The sequence below is a fragment of the Meles meles genome, chromosome 18, assembly GCF_922984935.1.
Source record: "Meles meles chromosome 18, mMelMel3.1 paternal haplotype, whole genome shotgun sequence".
NCBI lineage: Eukaryota > Metazoa > Chordata > Mammalia > Carnivora > Mustelidae > Meles > Meles meles.
The window spans coordinates 41,464,269-41,476,590 of NC_060083.1; the positions used below are offsets into that span (position 1 = coordinate 41,464,269).

At 50.7% G+C, this 12,322-nt stretch overlaps 1 protein-coding gene across 1 annotated transcript; it reads left to right on the forward strand.

The window, feature by feature from the left end:
- Positions 1 to 840: 840 nt before the first annotated feature.
- On the forward strand, positions 841 to 11,293 carry PSMB3 (proteasome 20S subunit beta 3). The gene is made up of 6 exons (XM_045984956.1): positions 841 to 956; positions 1,273 to 1,457; positions 4,714 to 4,821; positions 8,399 to 8,576; positions 10,172 to 10,266; positions 11,200 to 11,293. Exons 1-6 carry the CDS (start codon positions 954 to 956, stop codon positions 11,246 to 11,248), a joined length of 618 nt encoding a protein of 205 aa, XP_045840912.1. The 5' UTR covers positions 841 to 953; the 3' UTR covers positions 11,249 to 11,293.
- The last annotated feature ends 1,029 nt before the right edge of the window (positions 11,294 to 12,322 follow it).

A 12,322-nucleotide genomic window follows, 5' to 3' on the forward strand; every position in this document is an offset into this window, starting at 1 on the left:
TGTGACAACCACGAGCGTGGCGGCGAGCCGAGTCAATGGGAGGGAGCCTACGACGGGGCAGGAATGCAACCGAAAGCTTGCAATCAGGCGAAAGAAGTCAGGACCCGGGGAGAAAGGGAAGGGTCCCGATCAAGGGAGGGGAAGGGGGGGGGGACCTTCACGTCTCTCCTCCACTGATTTTGGGAGGGGTAGTCGCCGGCTTCCTCTGTAGCTCTCTTAGAAGAAGATAAGATGGGGACGCCCGAAACGTCCTTTTTTTGGGTGACCTGAGTCTTTGGGATACACGAAGTCGACCTCCTGAGTCCCAAAAAGCACAACTACCTTTGGTCTCCAAACCTCCTCCTTTATAGCCGAGGCCCCGCAGCCCCACAGTACACCCGCGACGCCCTTCTCCTGCTCCTCCTCCTCAAAACATTAAGTGTTGAATGCGCACCTTCCAAATACCAGGCACCGTTCTAGGCCAGTGAATGTCCTGAGCCTAAGATAGTACCTGGCACGTAAGAGATGTAAGGATTTCTGGTGTGAATAAATGAAAAAAGCTAGCATGAGTCAAACGCCCCATGCATACGTTCATAAGCTACACCACGGCCCTTCAGCAGGGAGCGCTGCCCCTATTTCGGGCTTCACCCGCCCACGTGCACACAGGTCCCGGCCCCGGGATTTGGCGTCCGGGAGTCCGGGTCCGCCGCGATCCCAGCTTGCACCGCGGCGCCAGGCCCTTCCGCACTCACAGTGACTTTTCACTTTCCGCTTTCCCAGTCTCGGTTTTGGCTTCTCAACCAAACTCCGGTGCTGATGACTGACAGAGAGGCACAGCCAATAGAAAGTCAAAGTGTCCCGGAAGGGTCGGCCTTTCGGCGCACACAGAGGAAGCAGCTGGAGTGGCTGCGCGGTGCGGGCTGTAGGCGGTTGAGTGGGGTTGTGGTGGTCGGAGGTCTCACAACACCGCAGTCATGGTGAGATGGGGAGCGAGACGGAGGGGCGCGGGGTAGGGATTGAAGTAGGGGGAGGGCGGCATGGGACGCTTGGGAAGCGGAGAGGGCCTGGTGATCGTTCGAAGTTTGAAGGGAAGCTGACCACCGTGGGGACCAAGGGGTTGAAGGCGGCTCCCCGCAGCTGCACTGCGCTAATGTCAGAGCTGGAGTTCGGGGTATGCAGGCGCCTCGGGAGTGGAGGACGGTGCGGGCAGGAGCCTTGGGATCAGGGGCCGCGCCGGGGGCTCTGGCCGCATTTGGCCCCTGGCTCTGAGCCCCTCCGCTCTGTCTACCGCAGTCTATTATGTCCTATAACGGAGGGGCCGTCATGGCCATGAAGGGGAAGAACTGTGTGGCCATCGCTGCCGACAGGCGCTTCGGGATCCAGGCCCAGATGGTGACCACGGACTTCCAGAAGATCTTTCCCATGGGCGATCGGCTGTACATAGGCCTGGCTGGGCTCGCCACCGATGTGCAGACTGTGTAAGTGTCGTGAGTCCCCGCCCACGCGCAGGCCTCTTCTTGGGCTAGCCTGGCCTGGCGTCTTGAGTGGCCCAGGTATCAGTCATCTACCAAGCAGCCCCAGTGAATCAGAGACCGGACACGGTAAGCCACACAGAACTGTATCCTAACCGACTTATACCGGCATTTACTCAGTGTCAGACTCGCAAAGTACCTTACATGCACGGTCTCATTTAATCCTCTTAGCTACATTACCAAGTTGCTGCCCCGTTTTGCAGACCAGCATACTGAGAGTGTTAGAGTTTCTTGTCCAGTGTGCAACTTAGAAATGTCATCCAGGGTCTCAGTGCCGATCTCTCTCAGGCTTGTGCTCACTTCCTAAATAACTCCAGGTTTACTTGGGAAAGGCATTCAGAAAGTTAACTAACCCATGACGAGCTGGTGCATAGTAGCTGCTCGATTTGTCGTCTAGTGGACAGAGGCTTTGTAATTTGAGAGGAGGGGGAATCTGGGAGATGATATAGGTCGCTCTTGTTTTGGTCCAGGTATGAAGGTTATTGTCCTGATGGAGTGGTAGTGGTGGGAAAGGAAAAGGAAGGCATTTCTGAGAGTTGTTGCTGACCAGCTTTAGTGGCTACTTGGATATTGTGAGACTAAAATTAGTTATGCATTGAGGGTGAGTCTGTGTCTTTCTTATCTGCTACGAGGATCTAGATCGGTAGGTGGCATGTAGGTAATCCAAAATGTTTTAAAGATTTTATTTATTTATTTGACAGAGATCACAAGTAGGCAGAGAGGCAGGCAGAGAGCCCGATTCGGGGCTTGATCCCAGGACCCTGGGATCATGACCTTAGCCGAAGGCAGAGGTTTTACCCGACTGAGCCACCCAGGCGCCCCCTAGAAATGTTTTAAAAATGATTTCTGTTTTGAGCATGTTGGCTGAAATACAGAAATTGGGAGGGCTAGTTTTAGGGGAAAGGTGATGTTGTAATTTTATTTTTTTTAATATTTTATTAATTTGACAGAAATTACAACTAGGCAGAGAGGCAGGCAGAGAGAGAGGAGGAAGCAGGCTCCCTGCAGAGCAGAGAGCCCAATGTGGGGCTCGATCCCAGGACCCTGGGATCATGACCTGAGCCGAAGGCAGAGGTTTTACCCCACTGAGCCACCCAGGCGCCCCCTAGAAATGTTTTAAAAATGATTTCTGTTTTGAGCATGTTGGCTGAAATACAGAAATTGGGAGGGCTAGTTTTAGGGGAAAGGTGATGTTGTAATTTTATTTTTTTTAATATTTTATTAATTTGACAGAAATTACAACTAGGCAGAGAGGCAGGCAGAGAGAGAGGAGGAAGCAGGCTCCCTGCAGAGCAGAGAGCCCAATGTGGGGCTCGATCCCAGGACCCTGGGATCATGACCTGAGCCGAAGGCAGAGGCTTTAACCCACTGAGCCACCCAGGCGCCCCGTGATGTTGTAATTTTAAAAGGACGAGGCAAGCCAAGTAGAAACGTCTTTCAAGGGGCGCCTGGGTGGCTCAGGGGGTTAAAGACTCTGCCTTCGGCTCAGGTCATGATCCCAGGGTCCTGGGATTGAGCCCCGCATCAGGCTCTCTGCTCAGCGGGGAGCCTGCTTCCTCCTCTCTCTCTCTCTCTGTCTGCCTCTCCACCTACTTGAGATCTCTGTCTGTCAAATAAATAAATAAAATCTTTTTAAAAAATTTTAAAAAACATTTTTCAAGCAGTTGGGATCTTGAAATTACACATCTCAGGGCTGGTGAGGCACTGGTGATCTTTTAAACCTATGGGAACAGATTTTGGAGAGACAGAATATGTAGAGGAGAAAAATTAGCTGCTGTCGACAGCCGAACTGTGTATTTAGCGGTGGGGGGAAGAAGAGAGGCCAGAGGGAAAGAATCAGGATAGGGTTTTAAGAGAGATGCTGTGGTCACAGGTGGCAGGTCCTGCAGGAAGCTGGTGGCTCAACGAACAACAGTTCCTGGACTTAGTTCTTAGAAGATCAAGAGAACAGTTCACTGTTGTGGGTGAAAAGCTTGTCAGAGAATTTTCTCTCTCATTTCCCTCGAAGCTCCCTCAGTCTCAAGAGCACATGACTTGGAAATTCTTCCTAGATCTAACCCAGCCACATCCTGGTGGAATCAAGGTGATGCCTTGAGTTCCCTTCCCTGCAAACGTCCCCATCAGCCGTCCTCTCTCCAGTCACAGCTGGTCCCCTCACACCATTTCCTTTTCTTCAGGAGCGTTTCTCAGCAAGTGTGTATGTTTGGAGGCAGTAATAGCTAATTTTGCTAGGCCTCAGTTTCCTCACCTGTGAGAGGAAGCTCAGTCTGAGGCCTTGTTCTGTGTCCTTTGAGTCACTGCTTTGCTTCTGGCAGCTGTGGCATTGGTCTGCCCCCTGCCGGGCCCTGTCCTGGGCTCTGAGTTGTGGCGCTGGGGGACCTTCCCCCAGCTTAGGCACCTTCCAGGCCATTAGTATAGCAGCTGCTGCTTCTTAACTCGAAGAAGACTTTGTAGTTTTCCAAGCACCTGGTCGTCCCCCCATACGTTGTCTCATCGCCTGGTGATTTATTGGGTCCCTCATTGTATGGGTGGAAAAATTAATTGGGAGGATGAAGGCTTAGGTCAGCTCTCACAGTCCATTGCCCTTTCTTTTCTTTCTTTCTTTCTCTTTTTCCCCCCACTGCTCCTTCTGCTGTCCACTCCCGTCATAGTGTGTGCAGGTGGACTCCCGCGGGGAGTGCCAAGGAGCTGTGCGTTGTTTTGTTTTTTATTTTTTTAAAGATTTTATTTATTTATTTATTTATTTGACAGACAGAGATCACAAGTAGGCAGAGAGGCAGGCAGAGAGAGAGGGAGAGGGAGAGAAACAGGCTCCCCGCTGAGCGGAGAGCCCAATGCGGGACTCGATCCCAGGACTCTGGAATCATGACCTGAGCCCAAGGAAGTGGCTTAACCCACTGAGCCACCCAGGCGCCCCAGGAGCTGTGCGTTTTATGGTACATAAATTGTTCCTCAAGAAAGAGAGGCAAAATGAGAAAAGCAGTGTTCACAGAGTGGCGTGTTTACAGGTGGTCGGTGTTGGACAAGTCTGAAACGTGAATGTGAGGTCGGACTTCTGGCAAGAAAATCACTGGGCGGGGAAGACAGGAGTCTTGGCAGGAATTGGAATTGTGTGTCTCCCTCCATACCTCCTGACCTCTGCAGAGTGGACACCAGGGGACATTCAGCAGTGACTTACTCCCTCATTTTTCTTCTATCACAGTGCCCAGCGCCTCAAGTTCCGGCTGAACCTGTATGAGCTGAAGGAAGGCCGGCAGATCAAGCCGTACACGCTCATGAGCATGGTGGCCAACCTCCTGTATGAGAAGCGGTGAGTGGCAGTGTAGCCTGGGACTAGCGACTTGGGACAGGCAGAAACCTCTGGCCGAGTCGGTACATCGTATGGAGGGATGCCCAGGAAGATTCCTTCTCCTACTGCCATTGCTTATTTGCAGGGTGATAACCTCTTTGGGTCTGTTTTCTGTGCGCCTATCTGACAGCTAAATAGGACAGAAAGGTTTGCTTCAGAAGGAGGCAGGGAAAGCAAATAGCAGGCAGATATGCTTCCAGGCAACAGAATTAAACCCTCCAGGGGCGCCTGGGTGGCTCGGTGGGTTAAGCCTCTGCCTTCAGCTCAGGTCATGATCCCAGGGTCCTGGGATCCAGCCCCGCATTGGGCTCTCTGCTCGGCGGGGAGCCTGCTTCCTCCTCTCTCTCTCTCTTTCTCTCTCTCTCTGCCTGCCTCTCTGCCTACTTGTGATCTCTGTCGCAAATAAATGAATAACATCCTTAAAAAAAAAAAAAAAAAAAGAATTAACCCTTCCAAAGGTGCCTGGATTCTCACAACCGGGAGCCACCCATAGTCAGAGCAAATTCTGCTGGCACTAAATTCTCAAGACCTAGGAATTGGGTATGTGAGTTTTTGTCTGTTTTACTTGAAGACTTCATGACGAGGAAGGCAGATGCCCAGCTGCAGAATCCATTGCAGAAGCTGGGATTGAAGGAGAGCCCCACGGGAACTTCCACTCAGCTCTGGGCTAAACTGGGTGGCAGAAAGACAAGTGGAGTTCTTTGTTTCCTCTTTTTTTCTTTTTAAACTTTTTTTTTTTTAAGGTTTTATTTATTTATTTGACAGAGAGAGAGAGATCACAAGTAGGCAGAGAGGCAGGCAGAGAGATAAGGGGAAGCAGGCTCCCCGGTGAGCCAAGAGCCCTCTGTGGGGCTCAATCCCAGAACCCTGTGATCATGACCTGAGCTGAAGGCAGAGGCTTAACCTACTGAGCCACCCAGGTACTCCCTCTTTTTAAACTTTTCATTTTGAAATAGTTTCAAACTTTGTGGAAAAGTTATGCACTTTTTAGTTCTCAAAACTAAAAGTCTTTGACATTTCCATGTCTGGAGCAATACTGTTACCTTCTTAGTATTGTAATCTAAAAACCATAAAAGGATTGCCTTTTTCTAGGTGTACGTTAATATCCTCAGCTGTGAACTCTCTGCCATGTGTGGTAACCATGTTTATGAAAATCCTGAATTGAGAAATGCTTTAATGGTTTTTTAACTGCTTTATAGAAGGGGAGAAATGTCTTACACACTTGTAAGAATTAACTCATATTTAGGTATATGAGTAATGGTTCCTGTTTTTGTTTTTTTTGTTTGTTTGTTTTAAGTAAACTCTATGCCCAATGTGTGGCTTGAGCTTATAAGTTGGTGCAGAGATTCAATAAACAAACTTCAAACAGAGTTGCATGTTCTACTGACTCAGCCAGCACTCTACCATGTCTATTAAAAATAAGAAAAATACAGAATGGGGTGCTTATGTGGCTCAGTGAGTTAGGCGTCTGCCTTTGGCTCAGGTCATGATCCTGGGGTCCTGGGATCAAGCCCGGCATCAGGCTCCCTGCTCAACTGGGAGTCTGCTTCTTCCCCTCCTTCCCAATCGTGCTCTCTCTCGCTATCTGTCTCTCTTAAATAAATAAATAAAATATTAAAAGACAAATACAGAACACTGAGGCTGATTTGGAAAATTCTAAGTTCTTACCTAGGCAGAAGCTTTCTGTACAAGACCAATTGAAGTCAGTGATTTTCCAGTAGGATATCATGGGCTAATGCTATGATTTGCAAACTTGAGCAATGTACAAAGCCTTTTTATTTTATTTTTTTAAGACTTTATTTATTTGTTATTTGAGAGAGAGAGAACCAGTGTGGAGAGTGACAGAGAAAGAGACAGAAGCAGGTTCCCCCTGAGCAGGAAGTCGGACATGGGACTCAGTCCCAGGACCCTGGGATCATGACCCGTGGTGAAGGCAGACGCTTAACCAACTGAGCCACTCAGGCACCTTTGTAGGAGCCTTTTTTTTTTTTTTTTAAAGATTTTATTTATTTATTTGACAGATAGAGATCACAAGTAGAGAGAGAGGCAGGCAGAGAGAGAGAGAGAGGAGGAAGCAGGCTCCCTGCCAAGCAGAGAGCCCGATGCGGGACTTGATCCCAGGACCCTGAGATCATGACCTGAGCTGAAGGCAGCAGCTTAAACCACTGAGCCACCCAGGCGCCCCTGTAGGAGCCTTTTTAAAAGAAAAAGCTTCTCATGAATTCCAGAGAATCCATCCAGGTGCTTTTCTTTGTGAAACACTGCTAGTAAAAGTTACAGCCTTCACGTGGGATCTTGGCATCAGTGTGGCTGGAGACACAAATGCAGATCTTTTTTTTTTTTTTTAAAGGTATTATTTATATATTTGACAGAGAGATCCCAGGATCCTGGGATCATGACCTGAGCCGAAGGCAGAGGCTTAACCCACTGAGCCACCTGGGCGCCCCACAAATGCAGATCTTGAACTGTGTTGTTGTATTTAGTCTTAAGGTTGTTACCCAGATAATCTAGAATATTCTTATGTTTATTCCTAGTTATTGAGAGCCAGTATAAGACATGGATAAGTAAAGGCAAGACATCTTACTCGTTCTGTTTTCTCAAGATTCTGGGTTTTTTTATTTATTTGAAAGAGAGAGAGAGAGAGCCTGCGCATGCACAATTGTGGCAGAAAGAGAGAGAGGGAAGCAGACTCCTGCTGAGCACAGAGCCTGATGTGGGACTCGTTCCCAGGACCCCGGGATCATGACGTGAATTGAAGGCAGATGCTTAACCAACTGAACCACCCCGGCGCCCCACATCTTGCTTATTGTTTCTGTTGAGAATAGTGGTCATTAGTTTTTGAGTATTTAATATAGAGAGATTCCTGAGATTAATTATTCTTAATTCTTAAGCTAGACCCTCAAGCTCAGGGTCTAAAACAGGTTGGAGAATCTCCTATTTCCTGGAGGCAGACATGAAAATAGCCACGTCACTGAGTATCCTTTTTTGCCTTGCCTGCTGGGAGACTCACAACAAAACTTTGTGTTCGGTCTGAGTGTCTTGTGTTCTGTTTTAATGGTTTCATTTTATTTTTCAGTTTTACTTATAAACTGCTTCAAAGCGGTTATCAAAAGGAGTGGAAATATAGCTAGGTATATGAATAGAGAATTGAATGGTGGTAGGACTTTGGTTAGGATAGGGAAGATTAGAAGAAATCAGAATTCCCAATAAAAAGGAAGTGGAAGAGATCAGGGTGAGGGGGATAGGAAGGCAAGTGACAGAGAAAAGAAGTCTTCAGTATTGTCAGATGCCGGGAGGTGGGAAAGGGTGAACCAAAGCTGGCTTGGTCTATAGAGCACGTGACTCCTAATATTGGGGTCATTGAGGTTGAGCCCTAGGGCATAGGGCTTCAAAATAGCTGGCCTTGGGGAAGCGGGTCTTCCCAAATGGGCCCTCTGTTCTCTTCCCCGGCTCTGAGCCAGGGTCTTCTCTGAGTAGGCCTGTGCAGGAAAGCAGACGTTCTTGAGTTGTGGTTTCTTTCTGCTCCTGGTCTGCACAGGTTTGGCCCCTACTACACGGAGCCCGTCATCGCCGGGTTGGACCCGAAGACCTTTAAGCCCTTCATTTGCTCTCTAGACCTCATCGGCTGCCCCATGGTGACTGATGACTTTGTGGTCAGCGGCACCTGCTCCGAACAAATGTACGGCATGTGCGAGTCCCTCTGGGAGCCCAACATGGTGAGTCGGCGGCACGGAGTGGGACTGGGTTCAGAGGTGTCCCCTGCCTTGGCTATCAGAGAGAAATATGTTTCCGTGGCATGTAAGGAGAGTGAGAAGACCCAGGAGAGAAAGCCACAGCTGCTGGGCCTCGGGAGGGTTTCCAGAAACCGCCTACCAGGCCTTGGTGCGGCCCTCGGTGTCGCTGCTGGTTAGTGGAGGAAGTTCGGAGCTTGACTTCTTCACTTCCCCTTACACACCCCGCTTCTTTTGGAAGAGCTGAGGGGGCTTCCCACATCCAGGGAACCACCCCTCGCTTCACCTTCTGTTAGGAGACCCCACCAGATACTTGCTAACAACCGAGACTTCTCCCCTTGGCTTTATGGGGTTCCCGCCTCCGTTCACGGAGCGAACATTGAACAAGGCGTAGGGTGAGAGGCGGCTCCGCAGAATGGCTCTGGCGCTGGCTGTCTGAGTCGGAAACCTGGATCCACCTGTCACTTAGTTCTGTTCTTAGGTCAGACATTTCACCTTTTTGTGCCCCCACTGGCCCAGCTGGAAGGGGGGATAATAACGTGGCCCAGCTCAGGAGGGGCAGTGGGAGGAAAACACGTGAAGACCGGTCGGTGCCCCACAGTGGGGACTGGCCGTTCTGCCAGCTCCCCTGGGCCCTGGGAGTCCAGGCAGTCTGTCGTCACCAGCTTAGTGCAGTCTCTCGCCCGAAGCAGGACAGACTCCCGAGTGCGTGTTAGAATGCAGTTTGTCGAAGCAGGGAAGCGGAAGGCTTGGCTGGCAGAAGCAGCAGCCTCTGCGAAGGTGTGCGAGGAGTCAGGTGTGTTCAGTGGTGAGAGAGCGTTTGCCTGGCTGCTGGAAGGTGGGCCGAGTGTGGGTGAGATGATGGTGGAGAGCACGAGTGGGCTGAGACTTCAAAGGCATTGAATGCTGTGCCTGGGAGCTTGAACTTCTCCCTAGTATCCAAAGTCAAAAGCAGTCAGGATGCAGAGCCCGCGGGTAGATGCCCCAGGCTGATGGTGGTCACCTGTAGGAGGCGCTGAGTGAGGCCTGAGCGAAGATGGTTGCGGGGTGCGGGGGCGGGTGTAGCAGCTGGTCTGGAGGATTGGGTTGCTTCAAACGAGTGAGCGAGGTGGAGACAACGTGGATGTGAATTTTCTGGCCAAGCCAGCTAAGATGGACGATGTAGGAGGAACAGGTTTGGAAGGAGTGGGCCCATGGTTGGACAGGTAAGTTTTGATGCACCTGGTGACCCCCGGAAGGAGAGCCCATGAACAGCTCATAAAGCACGTGGAAGTCAAACAGGGATTCGCCTCATTTTACAGAAGAGGGATTGAGCTTACTAAAGGCATGGGTAACTTGCCCAAGGTCACTGCTGGTTAGTGAAGGAAGCTCAGGGCTTACGTTCTTCTTCACTTTGCCTTACACACCCTGCTTCCTCTGGAGGAGCCGAGGGGGCTTCCCACATCCTGGGAACCACCCCTCACTTCAGGCATGGGTACAGCCAGAGTTGGGGACCTTGAGCCCAGAAAAAAAAAGAGTTAAGGGGTCAAGCCAAGTTAGGGTCCAAGGCTCTGGGGCCAAGGCGTCTGTTTTGTGGGCAGGATCCAGAACACCTGTTTGAAACCATCTCACAAGCCATGCTGAATGCCGTGGACCGGGATGCAGTGTCGGGCATGGGCGTCATCGTCCACATCATGTGAGTAGAGTTGGGAAGAGCAGAGAAGCTTTGCAGACCCCTGCCTTTCCCTTCGCAGACAAATACCTCTTCTTCCCATCCCCCTGAGCAGGTGTGAGGGAGGGGAAGGCACTTGTGACAGGCTTGGGATAGCAGAAATCCACCCTGCTTCCCTTGGGCTCGGTCAGGTGAGGCTCCATGACCCTGAATCCTCCCCCCCCCCACCCACCTGCTCACAGTGGACACTGCTTTCTTAAGTATGCCTGAAGTCTCAGGGGCCTGCATGGGGGTGAGCCACAGCAGAGCGACTGCACATTGTTGGGAGCTCCAGGCGACTCCCTCCCCTCCCAGCTCCTGTTTCTGGGTGACGTCCTGAGCCTCAACAGGGTGATACTCTGAGCTCCCCGAACAGAGTTTCCAACCCCAGCCAGTTCCCTCCCTGCCACCCCCCATAGCCCCTCACTTGTCTGGAGCTGCCTCCAGGAACCTGAGCGGATGAAGTAGAAGTCCTCCCAACAGCTCTTCTGGGGCACATCCCAAAATAAGCTTTTGGACCCTTTTGTCGTGGGAGAGCTTGCTTAATTATCATGACAAACAGACTGGGGCTGATGTGAGAATTGACCACTGGGGTCCTTTGTGTTCCTTGGGATGAAACGCAACACACCTCCTTCCTGTGACTTGTTCTCTGGGCTTGGGGGGCGGGAGCTCCTGCCCTTCCCTGGAGGCCTGGGCAGTCAAGTCGAGTCACCTAGGCTCTGGTTGGTTCCCGCTGTGGGGGTCCTTCACTCAACTCCCTGTTTCGCCTTCCTCCCCTCCCTCCCCTTTCTCATCCCAGGCTGAGCAGACAGGCTGTAAATGTAACGAGCAAAACAGTTAAACCTAGAGTTGGCAGCACAGCTCTTTGTTCTGCATTCTAGAATCATGTAGATGTTTTGTGACTTTCTCCCCCTGCAGTGAGAAGGACAAAATCACCACCAGGACACTGAAGGCCCGCATGGACTAACCCTCTTTTTTTTTTTTTTTAAATAAATAAATAGTTTGTCTTTCACTTCTGCTTCTTTGTGTTTGGGTCTCCTACCAGAGATCTTTGTCCCCAGCGGGGGAGTTACAAAGAGCTCCTCCGGGCCCCACGCAGCCCTTGGGTTTTCTTGCAGACTTGCAGCGCCCTCTGCTGGTACACCTTGCTGAGTGAGTGCCTGCTAGGTGCTAGGCCTGGCAGAGTGCTTTACACGTTCTAGAATTTAATCATCGTGGTGACTTAAGGCAGTTAATTTGCTTAAGGCCACTTTAGGAGCAACGATGGAAACCCATATTCCATTTGACCCCAAAGCCTAGAATCCTTTTCACAGTACTCTGCTCGAAAACTTAAATCTTTCATTGTTTCAGGAAGAAACTGGGCCAAGTAGCCATAAGTAATACCCTTGTGGTTCAGCGTTTCTTTTTTTTTAAAGATTTTATTTATTTATTTGACAGAGAGAGAGATCTCAAGTAGGTAGAGAGTCAGGAGGGGGGTGGGGGGAGCAGGCTCCCCGCTGAAGAGAGCCTGATGCGGGGTCGATCCCAAGACCCTGAGAGCACGACCTGAGCCTAGGGCAGAGGCTTTAACCCACTGAGCCACCCAGGCGCTCCGGTTCAGCGTTTCTTAACCTTGGCTGCATGTTAGTCACAGATACTTTGATTCCATCCCTCCAGATTCTGACCTAACTAGCTTTTAAAGGCCTGGGCACCTGTCTCTCCTAAATCCTTCCTAAATGATTCCAGCTTGCAAGCTGTGGCGGTGGCTCCCGAACTTGAACCTCCATCAGAACCACCTGGAGGGCCTGTTAGAACCATTTCTGATTGGGACCTGCAGAGGGACTGGGGAGTTTCTGTTTCTGATTCGCAGCTGCTGCTGATACTGCTGGTCGAGGACCACATTGGGAGAACCCCTGGCTTTTAAGCTAAGCGTTTACCTGGAGAACAGGAGATACACAGAGGTGACCATGTAGCTACTTAGGGGAGAGCTGGGACAGGTGTTGTGGGCATGTAGCTCCTCCCCACTGCTGGTCTTACCCAGCTGGAGAAGTGAGGGGCAGGC